The sequence below is a fragment of the Benincasa hispida genome, chromosome 5 (genome assembly GCF_009727055.1).
Source record: "Benincasa hispida cultivar B227 chromosome 5, ASM972705v1, whole genome shotgun sequence".
In the NCBI taxonomy this organism is placed as follows: domain Eukaryota; kingdom Viridiplantae; phylum Streptophyta; class Magnoliopsida; order Cucurbitales; family Cucurbitaceae; genus Benincasa; species Benincasa hispida.
In genome coordinates, this window is record NC_052353.1 from 27,362,593 (window position 1) to 27,386,804 (window position 24,212).

Here is a 24,212-nt window from a genome sequence, read left to right on the forward strand (position 1 = left end):
CTAGGGTTTATCTTGTTAGTTTGTGAGTTTATAGCATATTTCAATACATTTTTACTATATTTCTATAATTGAATTGTCCTTTAGTTTTTCTATATCTTTTAGTACTGCTCTTGTTATGAGGGTTTCTAACAGTTTCCTCTATCCCTGCCTTTAGGTTGTTCTTTTGGCTCTCTTGATGAATATATTCCCCCGTTTCTTACCACAGGAAGAAGAGGGATAAAAAAAAGGGATGATATTTTAGGTTGATCCGAAGAATTTTTAGTAGATAAATTGTGTTGTTTTCTTAGGTGTCAAGAGGTAAGTGTCACTTCTGTCATAATTTTTTCTTATAACTTTCATAACTCAAAAACAATTTACACAGAGGAATTAGAATAACTAGCTTGACAATTCTAAAACAAGGCCCCAATTTCTGTGACAATCCAAGGAAACAGGATAGTACCTTTTCTCAATGTAACAATCTTTTGAGGACAAAGTTCAGAAAAAATCAGTTGCAGTTTTCTAAAGGGGATTTGTATGAAGGTATTATAAAATTTTAAGAATTATGTCCTGAATGAAGGTGCTGTCAGGAGGATATGCCATTGAAGCATGATGACCGCAGCTACGCTTTATGATTGATGACTAAAGTTTTTATCTGAAATTTTAGGAGAAACCATTTTCCATTATTTTTCAACTAAAGATCACACTTTCTAGACAATACTAAAGGCCGCTAAAAAAGTAAACTACTCTAATTAACCCTAAAACTTGAGGGATAAAAGAATGAGTGAAGTATGATAAATCTAACTTCCCTAAAAAAAGTTTACAATAATGCCTCAACTTTGAGGTCAAATTCAACAAATATTAATCATCAAAATGATGATAAAACGTTACTATAGATTGTCCCTTCTGAGGTAAAATCTTTCCAATGATGCAAAGTTAAAAGAGACATTGTGATGTCGATGACATGTCATCGACTTTGGTGAAAAGAGAATTTGCACCTTACCCAATGCACGTTGCTCAAAAAAATTGTCTTAAATCGACTGTATAAACAGAAGTAATGGAGAGATGTCTTACAGTATCTGGGTCCCAAATCCTAACAATGTGCTTGTCAGTGGTAATCATTTTTGGTTTTTCAGAATTAAGAGTGCTATGCCACTTAATGTCCAGAATTGGACTGTCGTACCTGCAAAATAATCATATTATTTTAATCAGTAATGATGATTAAGTTCTAAAGCTAATAAGTAATAAGAGAAGGCAAACTCACATGTGATCCTTAATTCTAATAGGATCTGATGAACGCAAATCATAGATCAAAACCTGCATTTGATGTGATAAAATAAACCATGTCAATATATAATTTTCTTTTTTAACAACATATGAAACTTCTTAAGGAAAAAATGAAAAGAGACTAATGCTCAAGGGATACAAGCTCCAAAAAAGCAAATAAAGAACAAAACATATAAAAAATACAAAGGAAGTATGCCTAGAAGAAACAAATAATACATAGAAAAATATGAGAGCAACAGGGGGAATGCAAAGAAGCCAAGAGAGAACAAGACTTCAAAAATTATATGGAGCTGAACACTGCTTCAAAACTTCATGAGACAAAAAGATACCTCCAACAGACAAACTTCATAAATGATGGGAAAGCACCTACAAGAGGGACTTCCAACGAAGGGCCAAACTTGCAACTTGGACGTTTTGAGCTTTGACTGCGAATGAAGCTTGAAATTGAAAGCAAAGCATACTGGCTTGGCTTGGTGCTAATTGAGGAAACAAAAATTTTGCCGGAACCACAGATCTCAATTAGGGAAGAGAATTTACTTGGTACCAAAGAAGTAGAACTACTTGGAGTTTTTAACAGCTTGACAACCAAATCTTTGCAGGAACCAGGAGTTTGTTTGGATGGAGTCTGAAACAAAGAATATCAGGGACTTTGGAATGCAAAAGGCCCGAAGAATTTCTCTTAGTATAAAATTTCGAATGTGCGTTAATAAAAAGGTTTTTTACTTCCTTCATGCTCAGATTTCCTGAAGTGTCAAAGACCAAGAAAACTCTTCCATCATTACCTTAGATGTAGCCCCTACCTCAGGTAAATTCTCCTTCCATTTATGAGAAAAGTTGGAAGCAGCTGGGACATCAATAGGCAGGGGCAAAACTTCCTTCTCATGCAGACTACCTTCAATAAATCCAACATTCTCCAAGTGAATTAATTCCTTCTCAGTGGAAATCGGAGAGAGAGAATCAACGGCCAACTTTCCCCCTTCTCTCAAAATTTGTATCTTTCCATCAGAAAATAAAGCAAATCCTTGGACGTAAGCTAGACAAGGAATATGAATCACCTCTTTGGTATCAACCGATCTGTCAACTTCTTAAGGCAACTGGAATCATTTATCTTCTCTCACCTGATTTATTCTTTGGGTCTTTTTTTTTTTTTCCCCCTGAAACAATGATTATCATTGAGATAAAAATGAAAGAATGTTGGAGCAAATCAAAACCAAGCCAACAACAAGAGTAAGAATTCCCTCTAAAAGAAGTGACTCTAACTACATGATAGAGACTAATTTTTTTGAGGTTCCAAGAGAATGTATACAATGAACAAGACTTGCAGTTCCCAAAGAAGATATGTCACCGAAATGAAGGGACATATCACCCAACTTTTTGCCCTTGATCTCAACCTATGCTGACATAAAACCACCGAGTTTCTTTTTTACTTCGATTCTAGCAGCAGTTTTTTCTCTTTCTGGCATTCATAAGACGATGGAAGTATGAAGAATTCGTATCACCATCTTTAAGCCATCTGTTCTTGCATGTTTGCCTCCATGAAATCTCCACTTTAGTGTTTATGGAGAGGATATGTGCCTTGAGCTGTCTTTTCTTCTCAATGTCAGAGGGTGGGAGAGGGCCCAATTCCTCTAAAGTGCCCAGCCCGACAAGATCGAACAGAAGCTAATTCTAGCATCCAAAGGTGGTCTTGTTCCCGTCCTTGATAAATTACCTTGAAGGCCTTGAGCTTTTGCATAATACCATAGGTCGGTCGATCAACAATGGGGTTTTCTTTCCACCATTTATCAATCAAGGAGTGTGGAAAGTACTATGTTGCATCCACATATTCTCAAAGCGGAAAGGAAGGGAGCCCCACCTAATGGATCCGAACTGCAACAGAATTGGGAAATGGTTAGAGGTGGGTCTGTCGAGCCATTTAACCGAGGCCTCCTTGAACTTAGTCATAATGGAGTCAATAATAAGGAATCTGTCAATAAGAGTCATCGTGGGGGAGTCTCTCCCATTAGACCAAGTGTAGAGTCCATTAGTTGTGGGGAGATTAGTGAGGTCGTTACCATCCATAAATGAGTTGAACTGCCTCATGCTTCTAGTTATCGGCCCATCACTTGATTTCTCATGTCTCCATCTAGAGACATTAAAGTCACCACCCACAATCCAATTGTCAAGGTACAAAGCAGTAAGGTCCTCCAATTCCTGCAAAATAATGGTCTGTCCCTGTATAGGCAAGGGCCATAAACCCCAGACAACCAGATGCTAAAACCGTCAACAATAGTAATGAGAAGGGTACGAGTATATTAACCTTTGGTAATGTCTGCTATAGTGAAAGCAAGATCATTCCACATTATAAGAATGCCACCGGATGAACCATTGGCTTCTAAAGCTGTCCACCCAATATTACAAGAGCTCCAAATAGATTGAATGAAAAATCGGTCAAAAGAAATAGTCTTTGTTTCTTGAAGAATGACGATGGTCGGATTGTGTTTCACGATCTCCCTTTTAATGAGGGCACGTTTGTCCCATTCTCTAAGACCTCTGACGTTCCATGATATAATAATGATGATATGGAGGGAGACCCACCAAGAAGAGAGGAGGTTGTTGGCTTGTCATAGTTGATGGAAGAATGGAACCCCGAAAATTCCATGATAAAAAGCTTCTGCTTTTTTGCTGTTTTGTGATTCTTCTTAGCAGCATGCATTGCCATGATACAAACCTTTTTCTTGAAAAGCCATTGGAGGAGAAATTTTAAACAGTGACTAGGATCTTCAGGACAATCTCAAGGTCGGATTCCAACTGTTGGGTAGCTTCCTTAAGGGGAGAAGGAACGAAGTCACTTTCCATCAAAGCTTGTTCGACGATAGCATCCTGAATCGGTAGAGGTGATGATGGGGAAGAAATAGGTGGTGTGGTATTGAGAGGGAAAGGACTTGAGAGATGATTGTCAATGTGGACATCATCGGATATCAGAGGTTTAGAGGAGAATTTGTTACCAGGCACAAAGAAGGTTTTTTTTATCTTTAATGGTTATAAAATGGGTATCCAGAGAGGGTAAGGTGGTGGACAGGTCAAGCAGGGTAGAAATATCAGGTTAGGTTGGGTGTTTGGGAGTGATTGGGCTTTTTGGTTCAAGATGGGTCGGTGGGCTTTCAATGCCGGGGTTTTTTAATGCAGGTAGATGGGCTTAATGGAGAATTTAAAATGGGCTTAGGACTAGAGAGAGGAATAGTAGGAGGTGATGGCCTTTCCGGTGGGCTGGGATAAGACAAGGAGGTATTGGATGGGTCGGGGTAGGTTTGTAGATTTTTGGGTGGTTTAGGGTCCGGTTTGGGTGGGGATCAAGGGGAAGATGGACAGGGTAGGTCAGATGGGGAGGGTAGGGCAGATAAGGGGTACGGTTTTTTGAGGAAAGCTCTGTTTGCACGGGGAAAACAATGTTGCAGTCTGTCAATGAATTAGGTACCTCGTCCTCATAGTCTATGTCATGTTAGGGTTCTCTTGTGTCACATCACCGAGGATAGGGCCAAGGATGCCTCTCTGATTAGAAGTTTTTTGTATTGTCTTCTCTGTATGATTCCATGAACTCCGGCCATATAACCAACAAAATTTTCAGTCACAAAGAATGAGTCAATTTGTACAAGGAGATGAAGATGATGAGGTAATCCAGATTTCGACCGGAATGAAACCCCTGTGGTTAGGTTTAACACAAATGGTAGCCTCAATCAGATCCAATCGGGAAACTGTCTTCCTCACGGTCTCGATATACTCCACAATGATCAACGATGTGCTTGAAGGATTCCTCATCCCGTCTGTTAAGAGGTAAGTTCCAGATCTTAATCCAACCCCCAAACGAAGGAATGACCTGCTTCTGGAACGCTAATGAGGGGGTCCCATTGGTCAAATTTCAAGAAGGACCAACCTTATACCAATCTCTTATCTCACAGAAGGTAGCAACCTGATCTTCATTTTCACATCTCAGAAGAGCACAGTCAGCTAAAAAGGGGTTGACAGTACAGAAATAGCTGATATGTTGTTGCAATGCCCTTGTGATCCTCTACCAGTCATCACGAAAGGACTTCCTGTAGACAATGACAGAGGTGACGAGTTTGGTTTTCGCATGTGTGGTAGTGATCTTTTTGGTAGGTGGGGCAGTAGAATGTTCCTTTCTCAGAACCTCTTTATAAGATAGAGCTCCCTTGGGGCATTTAAAATGGGGTTGACGAGTTGTCAGGGGGAGTAATTGTTTGGGTGGGTAAGGTGGGTTGTGGGGAGAACTGGTGAGGATATTTAAGAAGCCATGCAAACCTTTTTTGTCTTCTCCCACAGGAACCAAAAGCTTATTTAAACAACTATTGTTTTCAAGTTTTGCATTCTCTGCTATGATTCCCTTTCAGTTGGTTGATTTCTCAACCCAGACCATTTGGTCTTCATAACGAGTTTCTCTGAAGAAACATTGGTTCAATGGAGCATGTTGTAGATCTTTTAAGCAATCAGTCAGCCAATGGGCGATGGGGCACTTGAGGGTAAGGAACAAGGAGTGATTTTAGAACTATGATCGATGGTGAAAACCTTCCTCTCTATCTAAAACAATTTAGGTTTGGTGGTCGGCATGGTGTTTGGAAAAAAGTGTTCATGGTCGAAAAGATGGGCAAAGGTGGTAGGTGGGTTGTGAGCGTGGGAGGGAAGGCCATCTCTCTAAAAGTAATCGATGTGTCAAGGAAATTAAGAGTTAGAGATAAAATATTGGGCAGTTCCCCAAAATGTTTCCCAATGGCTTCAGAAACATGCCTTTTCAAATAAATTAGTGACAAAGTTATCAACAAAATCCAACCTCCATATCCCTTAATGACCTCCAATGGGGAATGTTTATCTGGGACCAAGTTTCACATTTTAAAGGATAATCACCTATGATTTTTCTACAAATTGAAATCCTGAACCCTTTTGAGAAAATTTCAACAGCACCTTTATCATCCAAAAATGGATTGACAATTATACCTGCTTGAGAATAATATTCCAATATTTAGTGGCCAAGAGTTATGTGGATAAAGTCTAGTGACAACATTTATTTTACAGATCCACATCTACCACTTATCTTTTCAAACCCACACTGCATTCGGAGATGAGTTCAAATTCTCATGTGGGATGAGGGGACGAGAAAAATTAGCTTTCTTAGTGATCTGTGGATTCTTCTTCATCACTTCTGCAAAACCTCTACCGGTAAGCAAGAAGGAAATTTCTCCCATCTCCATCTTCTTTGACTCCATCAAGGATGAATTTTCTCTCTTGAATTAATAAAAAAATGCTTATCATCTCCCAAAAAACCAGCCACTCTTTCTTTTCAAGACCAATAAGAACACGCAATCTCTTTCTTCCACCCGTCGGAGGCCAAACATTACATTCCAGGAACCATCCCGATTGAGAACGCAACTTAGCTACACAAAATGTACCCAAAACGTCCCTATCCTTCTGGTTGAATTTTGAATTAATCGGCAACTGCAAGAGTCCTACCATGAAACTTTCAACCCAAAATGGGAGATAGACGAAGATATTACCTATTTAAAAGTTGAATCTTCAACAAAAATCCATTTCTAATCTCGCCAAGTATAGAAAAATGTGTTGCAAACACAGAAGCTTTTAGCTTCCATCATAAAGCAACTAACTCTGAAATCTAACTCAAAAAATTGTGACAGAGGAAAACTAAACAAAAGGCTAAAAGTAGAACGAAAGATGTTAGCAGAGAACAATGGAAGATGGAGGCTGGAAGTGATGGGGTGGGATGGGAGAGGAGAGAGGAGAGAACATGGGAGCACACTCATGTCAAAATACAATCAAAAAGTAATATTTAAAGATAAAGGATTGCACGACTTTTCAAAAACTAAGCGGAAACTTGGACATGATCAATCAAGGGGAGAAGCAATAAAGGTTTCAAAGTTTTTCTATAAGAAACAATCTTGTGTGAAATTTACAAAAATAGGGGGTGTAACTTGAGCTTTTGCAGTTCTTGAGGGAAAATGTTCCTTCTCCTGAATGCGAAGTGGTGTTTCTCTAAGCAAAGACTTCTGTAATTATTCTCCTTTTTTTAATTCAAATTCACTGGAGAATTAATTTGTGATCACTTTAACCATGGGAGGGTTGGATTCCTTATCCTTCCTCACTTAAATGAGATGTGTTGGAAAACCATTAGTGTAGAAGCTAAAAATATTTTTATGATATTGAATGTTAGTCATTGACTCATTGGACAAGGAGTTTGTTGGTAGGAGTTGGTTATAAATATATGCAAAAAAGGAGATGAAGGAATGGTTTAGCTGGTCTAGGCATGAGAGTACTCATGATCAAGGCTTCACGTGGAGAGTTACATATTTCTTTATCCATTTATCTTTCAATACAATTTAAGTTCTCCAGTTCCAATCAAGATTAAAATCCATCCATCAATAATGAAACCAAATTATCTCCCAGTCCATAAGCCATGTTCCAGGCTTCCAGCTAATGTGAGGGGTGGATTTTAAAGCCAAAGCAAGGACTAAATGGTTCAGCACAGTGGTTCTTTGTTGTAGAGAATCGGGTTTGAAGGAAATATTAGGACTTTCCAAGATGGCCTTGAACTTTTTGGGAGATTGTGCCATCTCAAGTGATTTTCATAATTACTCCTTGGTTCATATTTATGCCAATTGGAAAAAGGAAGCCAACATAAGAATCGGTTTATGCGGCCCAATTTGAGTTTGAAAGTTCATTTACTGTGGATTAATGCTACTAAAAGGTTGTTACATAAGCTGTGGAGCGAGAGAAATCAGCATATTTTTCAGGATTTGTCACACTCTATGGAGTGCTTTGATTCATCCTATTTGAAATTTTCTTCATGGTGCTCTCTTTCTAAAAGCTTAAAGAGTTATTCCATCCAAGAGTTGAGCAGGAACTGGGAGAATTATATGTTTCTCTCTTAGTTGTCCATCTTTATTATATTTGGTGACTATTTTTACATTTGTTCCATATTTTCTACTATGTACCTTTGAGCATTGGTCTCTTTTCATTCTCTTAATTGAAAGTTCGATATTCTTTTCAAAAAAAGAGAAAAAAAATGGCAACCAACATGTTCACTTCTGCATCCATATCACATCAATAAGAAAGCCGATAAAAGTGGGAAAACTCCAATTCAAGTCTGCCATCACCAATCTTAGTTTAGATTTTCCCCTTTGATGCAGTCATTCAATATCCAGGAAGATGAAGCTTTACCTTTCCTGAGCTACTGCCAACGGCCATTTGGAATCCACCAATATCATCAAATGCTAATGCAGTGACCTCCTATATAACAAAAATATAATATTCAGTATATTATTGATTAAATGTCATACTACTGCGAGAGATCTGATTGAAAGCTTGAGAGTTGAAATTTTTTGCCAAAATTGCAGAAGACAAGTTTTCAAATTCCTAACCCTTGATTCAATCTATCCCAAAGCCGAACAAGTAGATGCAAAAGATTCAACCAGGAGACCTACCTGCTCCTTATCTCCTGCAGGAGCAATAGCATCAATTCTACCAATTGAAGATAACTTTGTTCTGGTGTCAAAACATTCTACAGCTCCATCAACACCCCCGCAAGCAACTATCCCATGAAGCTTGCTGCAATTGTTGAGTATATTTTAAATTTAATAAAGCATATGAAACTACTTTAATTACTACTCAATTAAAAAAATAAATAAATAACCAATTCAATTAATATGAGAATAATGTGCTAACAAGAATGATATTAACTAACCTTCGAGAAACCACATTTATTGCTGGTGATTCAGTGTTAAGAGGTGGAAGAAACCGCCCCTACAATGAATCAAAAGGTTATTTCTAAACTTGTTTGTAAGAAAATCATAAATGACTTTGAAACTTACATAATAATATTCTTGGAAAACCAAGAATTCTATTAAGTATGTTCACAAAGAATTGCACATGGCACATTAACTTTACAATCTGTCTTTATAATCAACGTGCAAACACAAAAAGACTATTGGAGTCTCAACACACATGACGTTGGGCTGGCCCTTTCATTTTATTCAAATAGCTGTCGATGGCTTTATATGAACATCCATGAACCATCCTCAATTACCCTTTTTCCGATTCTTCCATTTTTTTCTTTCTTTCACCTATCTCTTCTGCACTTAGCATCATAGGTATTTCTTTATACACAGGCTTTCTCTATTTTAGCGTTGTAATCTTCTTTCGACAAGATAAATGAAAATGAAAGCAGTCTATAATTTTGTACAAAGCATGTTCCAGAGCTTTGTGTACCAAAAACCTACCCAAAAAAATCGGGACTTGTGAAGGACCAATAAGGCGAAGTTAGATGAAAATAATGGCAAACACAATATTTTTTAATGTAACCATATGTAGTAATTGTTTGTTTTGTTTAACTTTTAAACATTTGAATTAGCACTTTTTATGGAAAACTTTTAGCATTTCGTAGAAAAAGATCGAGCATTTCTGAATAAGATACATTCCTGTATTCATATAATCATATATTTGTAGAAATTTATTCCAAAAAGAATACCATCTGACAATAGATATGTAGTAATTGTTTGCTTTGTTTAACTTTTAAACATTTGAATTAGCACTTTTTATGGAAAACTGTTAGCATTTCGTAGAAAAAGGTCGAGCATTTCTGAATAAGATACATTCCTATATTCATATAATCATATATTTGTAGAAATTTATTCCAAAAAGAATACCGTCTGACAATAGATTATCTAAGTTAAATTAAGTCATGCATCCATTCTTTCTCTAAAGATGCCAACAAATCTCCCAAGAAATTGCCACATAAACTCACATCATTGTTCCTCTTTGCATACATACTTACGTGGGAAACATTTCTTGGAATTCTTCTATGCACGCATCCTAATGCAATGAATCTAGAAAGTCTAACGAAGTCCACTTTGCATTCAAAAATATATATTTACATAAAGACAAACACAAAAAACGAAATCATAAAAACCTGTTGCAAACTGATTCTGTACAAATCTGGAGAAGATGCAGCACAAAGCAAGTCAGCAGACCAGTAATCAAATTCAATATTCCTTCCCATCCTGTTGATGGCAGAGATAAATAGATTTGAGTTTAGTCATTCATAAACCACAAGAAAATTGAAACCATAGAACTACAGCAAAGTCAATATGTAGCCACATCAAGAATTGACTATTTTTCTATAAATAAGAAACTATCTTATTGAAAATAAATTTACAAGGCACAAGGTTGACAGAATCAAAGGTGTAGCCAAAGATTTCTCCTAGCGGTGGAAATCCTAGAAAGGTCATAATTACAAATTTACAAATATAATCATCCAAAGAAGAGAGGAATAAAGGGGACAGCGAGAGGGAGATGCAGATGACAAAGGGGAGATAGAAGTACCACAAGTGAGGGGGAACAACAAGAAGGTGATGTCGGGTTTACAGCCTTTTAATTGGCCTTAGTGTAATTCTGTTAATTATATTTTAAGTTTCTGTTAGTTGGCATTTTAGGCTGCTGTTACTGGTTCTAAAGGTTGTAGGTAACAGGCTCAAACTGGATTGTTGGTATTTTGGAGAGCAATCAGCAATTTGAATAAAATTCTCTTTTGGTTTACACTAGATACGTATAAGGTTTTGGTTTTTTAGGGAGAACGTTGTGTGGGAGTATAAAGAGAAAGAGGAGCGATGGAAGAGAGAATTTTCTTCGAGAGAGAAAAGTTCCATACAAGCAAACTATAATATAAATTTGTAAAAGATGAATAAGCATTGCCACATCATCATATAACATGTCCAATCAACATTCTGCAAAGGGGAACAACAAGGAGAGAGAGACACATGTAAGGTTTTTTTAGGAGAAAGTTGGGTGAGACTTAGAGAATATGACAGCTTCCTATATTTTTGTAATGTACAATATGAGTTAGAACCTCATGTAGTTCCAATCACAAGAAATTTTTTGGTAATCACAGTATTATTTTTGGATACATATGCTAGCTCTTTTGGAATTTGGCAAGGATTTAAGTCTTCTGTATCCTTTTGTGTTATTTATTATTAGTACTGTCTGTCTCTATCAAGAAAAATAATAATTATAAACCCGTAATACAATAGAGCTTATTGACAACAAAAGGGAAGAATTTTCAAAATTATATAAGCAACCTTATAAAATTAAAACAACACAAGGGGAGGAGGTAGTGCTATTAACCATAAGAAAGTAACCTTGGTATCCGCAAACTATAATGTTTTCCATATTTAGCATGGAGAACAATAGAACGATCAGCACACATAAATGCTAGCTTTGAGTAGTCATCATCCAGTATCTATATTACGCAAAAAAAACACATTAAACACAGTTAATATTTCAAAAATTTAACAAACAAATAATCCGAAGTAGCTAGGCGTCATCAAAATATTCAATATGTCTTGCATCCCCACCTTCAGATCTACATTCCAAAAGGGCAGAAAACATGAGGTGAAAAAAGATAAGGATTATTGGAAAATATTTAACTAATTTCAATCACAAAGAAAATAAACATTCAGTTACATTTCCTTGAACAGGAATGAACATGGAAGAACAATTAAGAATAAATAAATAAATTATATTTGGGTGGTCCTCTTATTTTATTCATTCATTAAAGTTCATGGCCGTTGAAAACTGTATATATAAATGCAATGAATTATTTTTCTTTAATAAACTATCAACCACCACACATCCAGTCATCCCAAAATGTTTGGAATTGGAGATTACTTCAATGGCCAACAGAGATTTCAGTCTAAAAGAACCACAAGTTTTGTCCACTGGCCACTGGGAATCAATGTCTTCTTTAAATAAATAAATAATAAAAAAAAAATCATAGATAGATGAAATGAAGGAGTAAAACTTCAAACACCTAAAAGTGAATTACAATCAGATTCTCCAATTGGAAATGCGTTTCTTTATTTGTAAGAATTAGTCACAAGCATTACGAAAAATGCAATCTCTAATTTCTTTTTTACCTTCCATACATAAATTCCATTCAATTCATCTGCGCATATAATCCTCATATGCATAGATAATACTTTTTTTAAATAAGAAACAACGTGCATCAATAATATATTACAGCAGAGAATTGACAAGAAGATGATTAGACAATTAGATGTTTGTCTCGTCCAAGACAAGCTAAACCCTGTCTCCCACCCCCACCCCCAAAAAACATGCTAAAGCCTAAACACACATCTGTTTTCTTTTATTCACTGTCATATACTAAAACAATTGACATTAGAGCATATAAGAGTCATTGTCATATTGCATAATGATCATATCATCCAAAATGATAATAAGCCCCCTACTTATTAAGAAGAACAGGTTTGCTTCTGTTTCTAGTTTCCAATGAATATTTGTAACCAGTTCCATCATATGTTTAGACTATATCGAACACCTTAACAACCCAACCCAGAGCTCCAGAACATAAAATTTACCTGGAAGTCAATTATCTCTGAATCAAAGTGCCTTTTGAACTTCAATGACAGTTCCCTCAACTCATATACCTTAACTTGCGGTGGATAGATACCTATTTACAACCATATATAAGTAACAATAGATAATAGAAAAATCATTAGTTCTTATGGATCTTCTTACTGAACATTGACACCAATATAAGCTTGCTTAAAATCACCTGATGCTATTAGAAACTCTCCATCAGGGGTTGCTTTTATTTTACTTGTTGCAATGTCAAACCTCAAATCCTGGACCAAGTCCACCCTTGACGTATAATCTAACACATCAACAAATGAAATTATAAACAACAATATATGATAGAAAGCATAAAAATAATTTATCGTCCTCACAGGAGGCCAATCTGCAGAACAACGCTGGGGAAAGGCTTCATAAAGAAATTATTCGTAAGGCTAAGGCCTAAGTAAATAGTGCAGAAAATCATGTTACATGGACTACAAATATTAACACAGAGTATTACTCAAAGAAGAAACCATGGAACCAACACAGCAACACAGCAACACCAAAATAGGCAAGAAAGTAATAACTAAGACCACAAAGATTCCTGCTGGTTCAATTCCGCAGACAAAAATCATGATCAATCCACCATGCCTGAAAACAGGTTGGCAAACATAGATGTTACGAACATAAGGCCAAAATGCACAGTACACTTGTATGGTTGATCCTCAATCACGCTTCAGGGGAACAAAGAAAACCTTGGCTACCATTATAATGAAGAACAACATTTTCAATTTTCCAAGTAATCTACAGAAAAAACAAACAAACATACACAGACTACATACTTTGGCACATTGCACATGCATATATAAATGTTTGTTTAATAACAACGGACCAATGTAAATAACAAGAGTAAAGAGAGAAACGATTAAGATGCAAAACAAAACAAAACAAAACAAACAAACAAACAAACAATTTTTTTAGAACACTTAACAAAAGAAAAATCTATAATACGAGTATCCCATAATTCAAATTATCGAACATAGGCTAATAAAGTAAATTGCGAGATAGAAGTTAGAAGATAGTGACCCACCCTTATCCTTGCGCAGAGCACGCAGCTTTTTAGGATTGAGCCAAGTAGCAACAGACCGTTGTTGGGAAGCTACGGTGTACAATTTCACCCCATTAATGGAGGTAGACTTGAGGTTGCCTCCTTCGTAGGCCATTGGAGATTTGTAGGAGGCAAACAGAAAAATGTCTGAAAAAAATCAAAACCTAGGAGCACGGGTTAGGGGCTGAACCACTGTTTCTGTTTCTGAGAAAGGACAAAATAATAACTCTGGTTGCTCTTGGAGGCGGTAGAGTGTGAGAGGGGGCGGCAGCGAGTTCGCTGGGAGGCCGAAACTGCGGCAGCGGAGGGTTCAGCGTGCGGCGGCAGCCGATGAAACGGCCTCCGGCAGAAGCAGCTGGCTGGGGTGCAGTGGTGGTAATCGGAAGCAGGGGACGGCAGAGCGCGAAGTAGTCAATAGGGTTTAGAGGGAAAAAAAAAACAGTTTAGTTTCTTACAAAATAAATAAATTTAAAAGAAAATAATATTTCAATATATATATTCATATATTACTTTAATTTATTTTTTTAATACTTTCGCTGGGTATATGTTACATTATTTAAATTTTTATTAGAAAACTTAATTCTATTTTAATTTTTCTCACGTGTATATTTATCTATATATTTTCTTTCAAAAAAATACCAATATAGGGAAAATTGACCCCTTTAGTGGTGTTTAGAGCACTGGTTTAGAATCAAAAGCCTGGGAATCAAATGTGTGACTACTTATTTAATGAGTTATGAAGTCTGAGAATTATAAATGCATGTGTTTGGGGTGTAGGGTTTAGAAACCTAGGATTCTGAAGCATGTGTTTGAGGTGCAGATACGAGTTTGGATAATCTGATTTTTTTTTTCTCTATTTGTTAGTGGTTGTTTTGTGAATTGTATAATCTATAGTGTATTTTGCATCAATTTTTATGATAATTTTGAAAGAAACTTTTTATCTATTCATTTTAAAATAAAATTTATGTTGGCTTTGTCTTTTGTAATGCAAAATTAATTCATCTGTTTCATTAATTTCCATGATAGTGATTTAGTTTTTTTCCATAAAAATTAGTTTTTAGTAACAAAGTAACAAAGCTTTGAAATTAAGTTTTATAACAAATTTCATTTGCCTTTAAATTTCTAATTTATCTCTTTTTAAATAATAAATTTATCTTTTGATAACAAAGTGGTAAATTTTAAAATTTAGCATGCTAACACATTTATAACAAAGATAGTTTTGCTTTAAATCCCTAAATTATTTATTTTTCTTATAATCATGAAATAAATTTTATATCTGAAGTTTGCATTTAATAGCATTCTTAATACTTCAATCTTTTTTTTTTTTTTTTTTTTTTGTAAGAAAGTGAAGAAGAATGAGAAGAAAATGAGAGATTGAAAGGAAAGAAGTGGAGAAAGAAGTAGGAAAGAAAAAAAAGTTGTAGGTGACTACCATGGATGACCATCACCAATGGCAGTAGGTGTGCGATGGTTGTTGAAGAAAATTTGATGACCCATGAGCAACACGATTGATGCAACACTTCAATCTTTAGACCTCCTAGATGAAAAAGTCATTTTCTTGTTTTTGAGTGTGCAAAAACAAGTAAGAAGAAGAGAGAAAGGAAGAAGAAAAAAGAGGAAAAAAACACAAAAACAAAACCCTAGTGACCAACAGTCGGCAGTGGCGACAAAGAACATCTGGCTATCCACGAGTCCACGACTGGCATAATCGACATAGTGCCTCAGCGAGGAAAATCCTAGAACAAGGGAGATTGTTTTTATTTTATTAATTTTGTGAAAATAAAGAAGGGGAAAAGAATGAAAAATCCAAGGGAAAATGAAAGGGAAAATTATCAATGGCCAATGGTCACAGGTGCCATACCGGCAACAATTGACGATTATCATCAGCAACCATGCATTGCTTGAAGACAATCACAACAGTTAATTGACCATGGCACGATGATCGGTCAATTGTTGACGGTCAAAACGATTAATCGACCGCTAAGGGTCATGATGTTTGGTAGTTGACCACCACTATGGCCAATCATTAACACTCACGACAAACGATTGTAGCAATCACAACAATCAATCGTTGGCGATCAAGACAATAGTCGATCGATGGTGAAGACGATCAATGGTTGCTGATGGTCTATGAAGCACAGATACTTCATGTGAGGCAAAGAATCAGTATCAAACACGTATCAGATACTGATACTTCTAAATACTTCCCAAATACGTATCTGACACTCGATTTGACGTATCTATTTCTATACGTACTTTTTTTTAAAGAAAAAAAGACAAGTAACTCATCTAATCTTTCTCAATATAAAATTAGGCAATCTATTTAAAAAATTCACTACTCGAGTCCAAAACTAAAAGAAAAAAAAATAACGGACCAAATCCTAGACTAGAATCATCTAATCTCCATCTTCACATTTAAGTCCCTACAAAGTCCACTAAAATATAAACTATTTGGATATATTGAACAATAAGTTCTTCATTTATCTTCATACTTCTCTCTCTAATCTTCTTCTTCTTATTCTTTGCAATATGAGTCACTTTTCTATTGCATTTTATTAACTATTATATTTCAACATCTTATATGTTGCTTTTTTTGTATTGTATTTCAGTATTTGTATTATATTTTGTGCTATTGTTATTAACTTGTATGCTAAATTTATTTATATCCTAGATTTTTTTAAAGAAAAAAAATGTATCTTCAACGTATTAGTATCCTTGTTTTTTAGAAATATATATATAAAAAAATGACGCATCCTTAGACGTATCCGTATATTAATTTTTTTAGAAATTGACGAATCATCGTATCCGATCATATCCTATCGTGTAGCCGTATTTGTGTCTGTGCTTCATAGTTGATGGTTAAGATGATCGATCGTTAATGGTCACAATGGTCGATCGTTGGCGATCAGGATGATCGTCTGTCAATGGTGAAGATGATCAATGGTCGCTGACGATTCAGACGATCGGTTGATCGTTGAGTGTCACGATAATTAGCCTCCAAAGGTCATGACATTCGGTCATTGATCGTCACTACGGTCGATCGTTAACAGTCACGATGATCAGTCGTTAACGGTCACAACGGTCGATTATCGGCGATCAAGACAGCCGATTGTCAACAGTGATGGTCAAGACAATCGATAGTCAACAGTCATGACGAATGGTCATTGACGGTTGATCACAAAGTCAATGGCGTTTGTTGCCGATGGTCTTTGACGACCATTGATAATAGATAGGAGATGAAAGAATTTTTTTTCTCAACTTTATGACACTCATTTAAAAACATATTTCGAACTTATGGGTTTGGTTTCTAATCTCAGAAATTTTATTCCAAGTGCCCAAACATGTGTTCGGCTTCAAATGTCAAATCCCCTAATTATGGGGCAAACGCACTCTTAGAGTTTATTCTAAGTCTAATTTTCAACCTCCATCTCTCTTTTGTCTCTCAATTTTCTTCTTTCAGCTATTTTTCATCTTGTGATTAGTTTCTAAACACTTGGATTTCATCTTGGGACACCAGAAGTGGATAAAGGTAAGTGTCTTCTAACTTAGGGTAGGAGAAAACTCATTTATTTTGATTGGGAGAATTTTGTAATTTTTGGTTTATTTCCTGGTTTTTATTATTATTTTTTTTTATGAAATTTAAATTCTATGCATTGGATTTATGAATGTTTTGGTTAATTGTCATTTTCATTTTTTTGTTAAGCTAGAGATCAATACATCTATGTGTATTTATCTCAGGGGAGAAAGCGTCAAGTCATACTTTTGTGTGAATTATAGGTTCTTTAGAAACTCTTTTACAATATTGTATGATTAACTTAATTCAAGAATGGAATCGATTAGTAACTTAAACTATCTGGGTTGCCAATTGTTGATTGAGCCTGAGGAGGGGTGTCAAATTCCCTTCCGACCAATCAAATAATAATATTATAACTCTGAATCAAACTAAAACTATAACCGTTGGCCATGTCGGCCCACATGGAGGGCTTTGTTTCTCTTTGATTACGTGACATATTCTTTAGACGACCAATGGAGGGTTTTTTTATTGTTGTGTGATTGTAAGGAATTTAAATGCTCAAATATAAATATGCATAAAAGACAAGCTAGGAATTGAGAGGAAATTAATTTAATAAAGGATCTAATCTAAGGATTTGAAATTCACCCATTCATTTTGGTTGATCATAGAACTTTAAAAATACAAAGCTTACTTGATTTTTAATCTTACCTGTTTACTCGAGAAGATCAATGCAACATGCCATAATTTGTTAATTAATTTCTTAATTAACCAATATGCTTAATTGATTGGGTTCGAAAGCACCCACAAGAATTAAACATCCATATCAAGTAAAGTAATCTAGCTAAAACGATTAATAATCTGAGTAACCTAAATTACTAATTGTTTCCTTCTTGAAATTGATTAATCATGCAATATGTTTATGAAAGGATTGTACTAAACAACATATAATTTGTTGGCTTTTTGCCCTTGTTCTCAAATTAATTACTTTTAACTAATTAATTAATAAATATTTTGATGATAACAAACCTGATTTTATATACTAATAGTTTTATTATTTTGAATAGTCTATAGCGTAGTTCTCAAAACAATGATTCCAACGTCTTTTGAATTATCCAAATCGGAATTCAAACGAAGAAGATACAATAAAAAGAAGCTTAACAAAGAAAATATGGACATGATGAATAACAAATTAATCATCAAATTGAACCTACTAGAGAGTGTCACTTGAGCTATGGATTGTGAGTGAGGCATGAGGCCTTAAAATTTGCAAATTGTGAATTTTGATTTTCCTTTAAGAAGAAAAAAAATAATTTTATAATTATTTAAAATTTAAAAAAGTACAAAGTACCAACCATCACTTTATAAATTAATTAAAAAGAAAAAGAAAAAAGAAAGAAACCTGCAGTAGTAGGTTTCTATTGGAAATTATTAAAAAAAAAAAAACTTATATATTACTTTTATTTTCTTTTTACTTTTCCAATTTTAATCTTTCACTTTTCATTTTACTTTTTGATCAATTCAATGGTCCAAATAAAATCTGATTCTAATTTTCTCTCTTTTTAAAAGTCATCTTCCCCAAATTTTTTACAACTTTTCACAACTTTACAATCCTCAAAATTTGTAAAAATGTCACCATTGTTACTCTCTCTACAAACTTATTGTGTGTATTTAAAAATTAAAAAAATATTGTAACCGTTGAATCCTAACCCATGGAAAGGATTGGGTGCTCTTAAACCCAAAAATGAAGCAAAGTAGCAATTCGACTTATTTTTAATCGAAATCTCAAGAGACGTTTGGAAAATTGGATGTAGATACCCAACCACTATAAAAATTATAGCATATTCTCTAACTCTTTCCTAATTATTTTTTCATTCAGTTTTAATTGCATGCTTTTGTTGGTTGAGATTGATTAAGTATATTGTTACATAATTTTTTTTTTATCAATATTATTATTTAGCATCAATTATGATTTTTATTAATTTTATATAAAATTTATTTAATTAGTTTATATCGAGCATATTTTTTGGAAAGTTGTTTTGACTATTACTCTTTTGAGATTAAAACACAAAGATACTTCTCTCTCTATTTGAAAAAGGGATATTAATAAAAACTGCGGAGCCTGTGGTGCATGGGACAATGTCATGGCACTCTCATGTGCGTGTGTCCATCTCTATATGCATATGTTTGTAGCACCGCATTACTACCTAAAAATTTGAGTATTCTGTCTCTTGCCTTTACACAATTACTGGTTTGGGTGCGGTGTGTCACAATCGCTCTTTCGGAAGCTTCTCTTAGCGATTGTGCGGCACTTGTTCCCGCTCACGAACAAGCCAGCCAACTCGATTACGGACTGCCGATGGCACACCGAGTGCCTCTTGCAACCTCCACCCCCGTTTTAGGGAAAACGGTTTTAGAAAACGGGTTTGGAGAAAATGTTTTCGTAAGAAGATTTGTGAGTGTGAATAAAGAAAGAAAGATTGTAGTAGACTAGAAAGCAGTAAGCAACAACAACGGCTTTATAGAGTACTACTCCGGGTATGAGGAAATGATGGTTAGTCTTATCCCCATATAGTGCATTCTGAACAAAAAGCCAACTGGCGCCCTCCTTGCATATGCAAAAGGGCGAGTGGTCACTTACAATGAAAATGTAAAGAAAGCAAGCTAACTACACTAATACAATACAGGATGTGAAAGTAAGCTAGAAAGGGGTTGGATTGGGCATGCGGCCATGGGCAACAGGCCCTGGACAAGCATGACCGTTACATTCTCCCCCACTTAATTGGTTGACGTCCCCGTCAACCGACCTTGTTCAAAACCTGCAATGGCTGGAGCTGCATTCTTCAAGTCTTCGGCCCGCTCCCAACTGATCTCTTCGTCGGGAGATCCTTCCATTTCACTAAGAACTCTGTCAGTTCACGTCTGGGTCTTCAATACGGCGCGTACGTTTATCCAGGATTTGTGCAACTTCTTTCTCAGCAGAACTCTTCATCGTGACCGGTGGGCGCCTTAGCATGTTTCGCTGTTCGTCCTCGGGATCGGAATGATAGGGCTTCAGGATACTCACATGGATGACAGGATGAATCTTCATCCATGAGGGTAACTGAACCCTGTAGAGGTTCTCCCGACCTTCTCAATTATCTCCACTGGACCTTCATATTTCCTTACTAGCCGTTGGTCTCTCTGGCCTCGGAAACGAAACTGTTCCGGTCGTAGCTTGATCAGGACCTTGTCCCCAGCTTGAAACTCAAGGGCCCTCCGCTTCTTATCAGCCCACTTCTTCATCCTCTTCGATGCTCTTTCTAGGTAGGCGCGAGCGATCTCAGAGGTTTCGCTCCACTCTTTAGTGAAGTTATGTGCCTGAGGACTTTTGCCGCATAAGGGTGGTCCACCAAGTGTGGCATGAGTGGCTGTCTGCCGCACACGACTTCGAAGGGTGTTTTTCCGGTCGCGGAACTCTGCTGGCTATTGAAGCTGAACTGAGCCACATCTAACAACTGGACCCAGTTCTTCTGCCTAGCGTCGATAAAGTGACGCAGATATTCCTCGAGCATACTGTTGAAGCGTTCCGTCTGTCCATCGTTTGGGATGATAGCTAGAGGAGATATTCAGTGATGATCCCAATATTCTGAAAATTCTGTCCAGAATGTCCCAGTGAATCTCCGTCCCGATGGCTAACAATGCTCATGGGGACACCCCATAATTTCACGATGTGTTTGAAGAACAACTGAGCAGTCATCACGACTGTGCACATTTTCGGCGTTGGGGACGAACGTGGCATATTTCGAGAACCGGTCGATGATAAACAGGACCGATTCAAACTCTCCCACCTTGGGCAAATGGGTGATGAAGTCGAGAGACACACTCTCCCACGGTCTAGAGGGCACAGGTAGGGGTTCCAGCAGACCCGCTAATTTCGCCCTTTCAACCTTATCTTGTTGGACAGACAAGGCAAGTCTTGGTAAATTGCATGACATCGTCTCGAAGACTTGGCAATAGTAGCCTTGCTTCAGAAGGCATAAGTCCTCTGCCAACCATTATGTCCTGCCCACGGTGTGTCGTGACACTCCTTCATCAGTGACCTTCGTAACTCCCCGGATCTGGGGATGTAGAGGCGATTGCCTTTGGTGTATAGTAGATCATCTTCCACCCAGAACTGGCGTGTCTTCCCCTCCCTGGCCAACTGTAAGATGGCCTGCGCTGCTGTATCATTTGTCAAGTGAGTTTTGACAGTTTCTCGTACTGTTGCACTCAACGTACTTGCTTGTAGGCGGGCGAACATGCACAGGGCCGCATGTTCGCTCTTTCGGCTAAGAGCGTCAGCCGCTTGTTGCTCTTCCCCGGTCTATGTTCGAATTGGAAGTCGAACTCCGCTAGACATTCCTGCCACCGTGCCTGTTTGGACGACAACTTCGGTTGGTTGAAGAAGTGACAAATGGAGTTATTGTCGGTCTTGACCACGAACTTTGGCCCCAAGAGATACTGTCTCCAGGCCCTCAAGCAGTGAACTACTGCTAACATCTCTTTCTCGGAGGCGGCATACTCCGTTCTGCATCATTTAGTTTTCTACTCTCATACGCGATGGGTGTCCGTCTTGGAGGAGAACAACCGCCCAACGCGAAGTCAGAAGCATCAGTCTCTACTTCAAATGGCTTGGTCACGTCGGCAATTCCGAGGACCGGCCCCTCAATCATCACTTTTTCAAGCCCTCAAAGCGGCTTGACATTCAGGAGTCCAGCTCCATTGGCTATCCTTCTTCAACAGTTCGGTTAACGGCCTGTTCTTCTCGAGAATCCTTCTACGAACCGCCTATAGTAGTTGGCTATCCGAGGAAGGATCGTAGTTCGGTCACGGATGATGGTACCCTCCAGTCTCTAATTGCGGCCACCTTGCCCTCTTCCATACCAATCCGACCACACTCAATCACGTGGCCGAGGAAATTTATGCGCTCTTGGGCAAAGGAGCACTTCTCTCTCTTTACATACAACTGATTCTCCTCAGCTTTTCAAAAACTAGTTGGAGGTGACGCCGATGGTCCTCCACGAGGCACTATAGACCACAATGTCATCAAGATATACTACGACGAATTTGTCGAGGTATTCGTGAAACACTTGGTTCATTAGGGTACAGAACGTTGCTGGAGCATTGGTGAGGCCAAAGGGCATCACGAGGAATTCGAAGGCTCCATATCTCGTGACACAGGTCGTCTTGGGTTCGTCTCCTTCAGCAATTCGAACCTGATAATATCCAGACCGTAGGTCCAGCTTCGAGAAAAATACTTAGCACCGTGAAGCTGATCAAATAAGTCAGTGATGATAGGAAGGGGATATTTGTTGCGGACTGTGAGCCTTATTCAAGGCCCGATAGTCGATGCTACAACCGGAGGCTCCCATCCTTCTTCTTCTGGAACAGTACTGGGGCTCCATAAGGAGCCTTTGTCGTCTAATAAATCCTGCCTCTAACAACTCGTCTAACTGTTTCCGAAGCTCAGCCAATTCTGGCGGGGCATCCGATATGCATTCTTGGCAGGCGGCTTTGCCCTGGCAACAACTCAATCTCATGTCAATCCCCTTCGTGGGGTAAGGACTTGGGCAGGCTTTTCGGCATGACGTCCGATACTCTTCCAAGACAAATAGAACGTCTTGGGGATCTCCTCTTCAGTGGACTCAACTGATTCTATCGGATGGCCATGAACGTGGGTTCGTCGTGGGCCAGGCCCCTCTTCAATTGGAGGCTGAGATCATTCTCCCCCATTTGGCTGCTTGATACTGGCTTGGACTACGGTCGGTGTAGATTCGGTAAATGAACTAAGCATTTGGCAAGGGGCATTGGTATGGACTTTATGTTCAAGCAGAAATTTCCAATTCCCAGTACCACGTCGAAAATCATCCAATCTTGAACAATTACGAAGTCAACGAAAGCCTTCCAATCTCTAACTTCAACTGGAGTTCTCTTCGCTATCCCCGTAAATTGGTAGGGTGCGGAAATTCACAGCTGTCATCTTCCCTGCATCTCTTTCCCAATTCAAGTTCAGGGGCGAAGCTTCCCTTCAGCACATGAAAGTATGGGTAGCCCCCAGAGTCCAACATCGTGGTCTTGGCCGATCTTTGGTTTGACCCAATGCGTCCCATACATGAGACTCTTCTCTAGTGCTCCGTCGCCTTTCCCATATTCTTCTGAAGTGCAGATAGGAATTTCAAATGCCCCCATCCTGGGATTCTCAATTTCTGCCCAACTGGCTTCGTTTACCGTCTCTCCAGTTCAGCTTGTCTTTCGTGAGGTAGAGGCCAATGTGGCTTTGAAAAGCATTGAACGCATTTCGATTTTGGACATTCGCCCGCCCTGTGTGGCCCTCTACTAATGAAACAAGATAGGGGGGATTGTAATTGTTAATGCTGTTGTGGCGGCCCCCGCCAGTTGTTTCCTGATCTCGTTGGGAATGATTTACGGTCCCCCGCCTGTGTTCTTGTCTCCCCCCCAGGTCGGGGAGGACTGGAACGGCTGTTTCTTTCCCCATTGAAGGAAAAGTTGATTGTTTTCCTCACATCTTGCGAGTCAGTGCTAAGGTCGTACAGCCGTTCAGCTGCCGCGTAAGGCAGAGGGAGATCCTGTACTCTTTGTTCATATAAGTTGTTTGATTTGCCCACGGTTTCAGCCTTCCACAAAGCAAAACCTTGTCTTTTTTCAGACATAATCTCGTATGTCTAACATAAGTCTGCAAACTGATTTACATAAGTCCTGAGGTTACCTGTTTGCTTTAGCTTCTTGAAGTTTCGTCCGAGCCAAGATCTCGACATTTTCAGGGGAAGAACTGGAACGAAGTTCTTGTTTCAGATCTATCCCAAAGTATCAAATAGTGCAGCGTCCTTACTGTAAATGTTCTGTAAAATTGTGATCTCCACACATTTTCGCATCCTT

The 24,212-nt window shown here is 37.7% G+C and overlaps 1 protein-coding gene across 1 annotated transcript in view; it reads right to left on the reverse strand.

Annotated features, from left to right (window-relative positions):
* The window catches only part of LOC120077852 (nucleolar protein 10), a 25,304-nt gene extending 11,074 nt beyond the window's left edge, over positions 1-14,230 (reverse strand). Inside the window, exons 1-10 of the mRNA XM_039031928.1 lie at positions 13,766-14,230; positions 12,896-12,994; positions 12,699-12,790; positions 11,460-11,560; positions 10,235-10,325; positions 9,011-9,069; positions 8,751-8,874; positions 8,488-8,556; positions 1,241-1,293; positions 1,051-1,159 (exon numbers count right to left, since the gene is read on the reverse strand). Of these exons, the coding sequence (XP_038887856.1) occupies positions 1,051-1,159; positions 1,241-1,293; positions 8,488-8,556; positions 8,751-8,874; positions 9,011-9,069; positions 10,235-10,325; positions 11,460-11,560; positions 12,699-12,790; positions 12,896-12,994; positions 13,766-13,898 (930 nt within the window). The 5' untranslated portion in view covers positions 13,899-14,230. The remainder of the gene's footprint in view (positions 1-1,050; positions 1,160-1,240; positions 1,294-8,487; positions 8,557-8,750; positions 8,875-9,010; positions 9,070-10,234; positions 10,326-11,459; positions 11,561-12,698; positions 12,791-12,895; positions 12,995-13,765) is intronic.
* Positions 14,231-24,212: the final 9,982 nt, after the last annotated feature.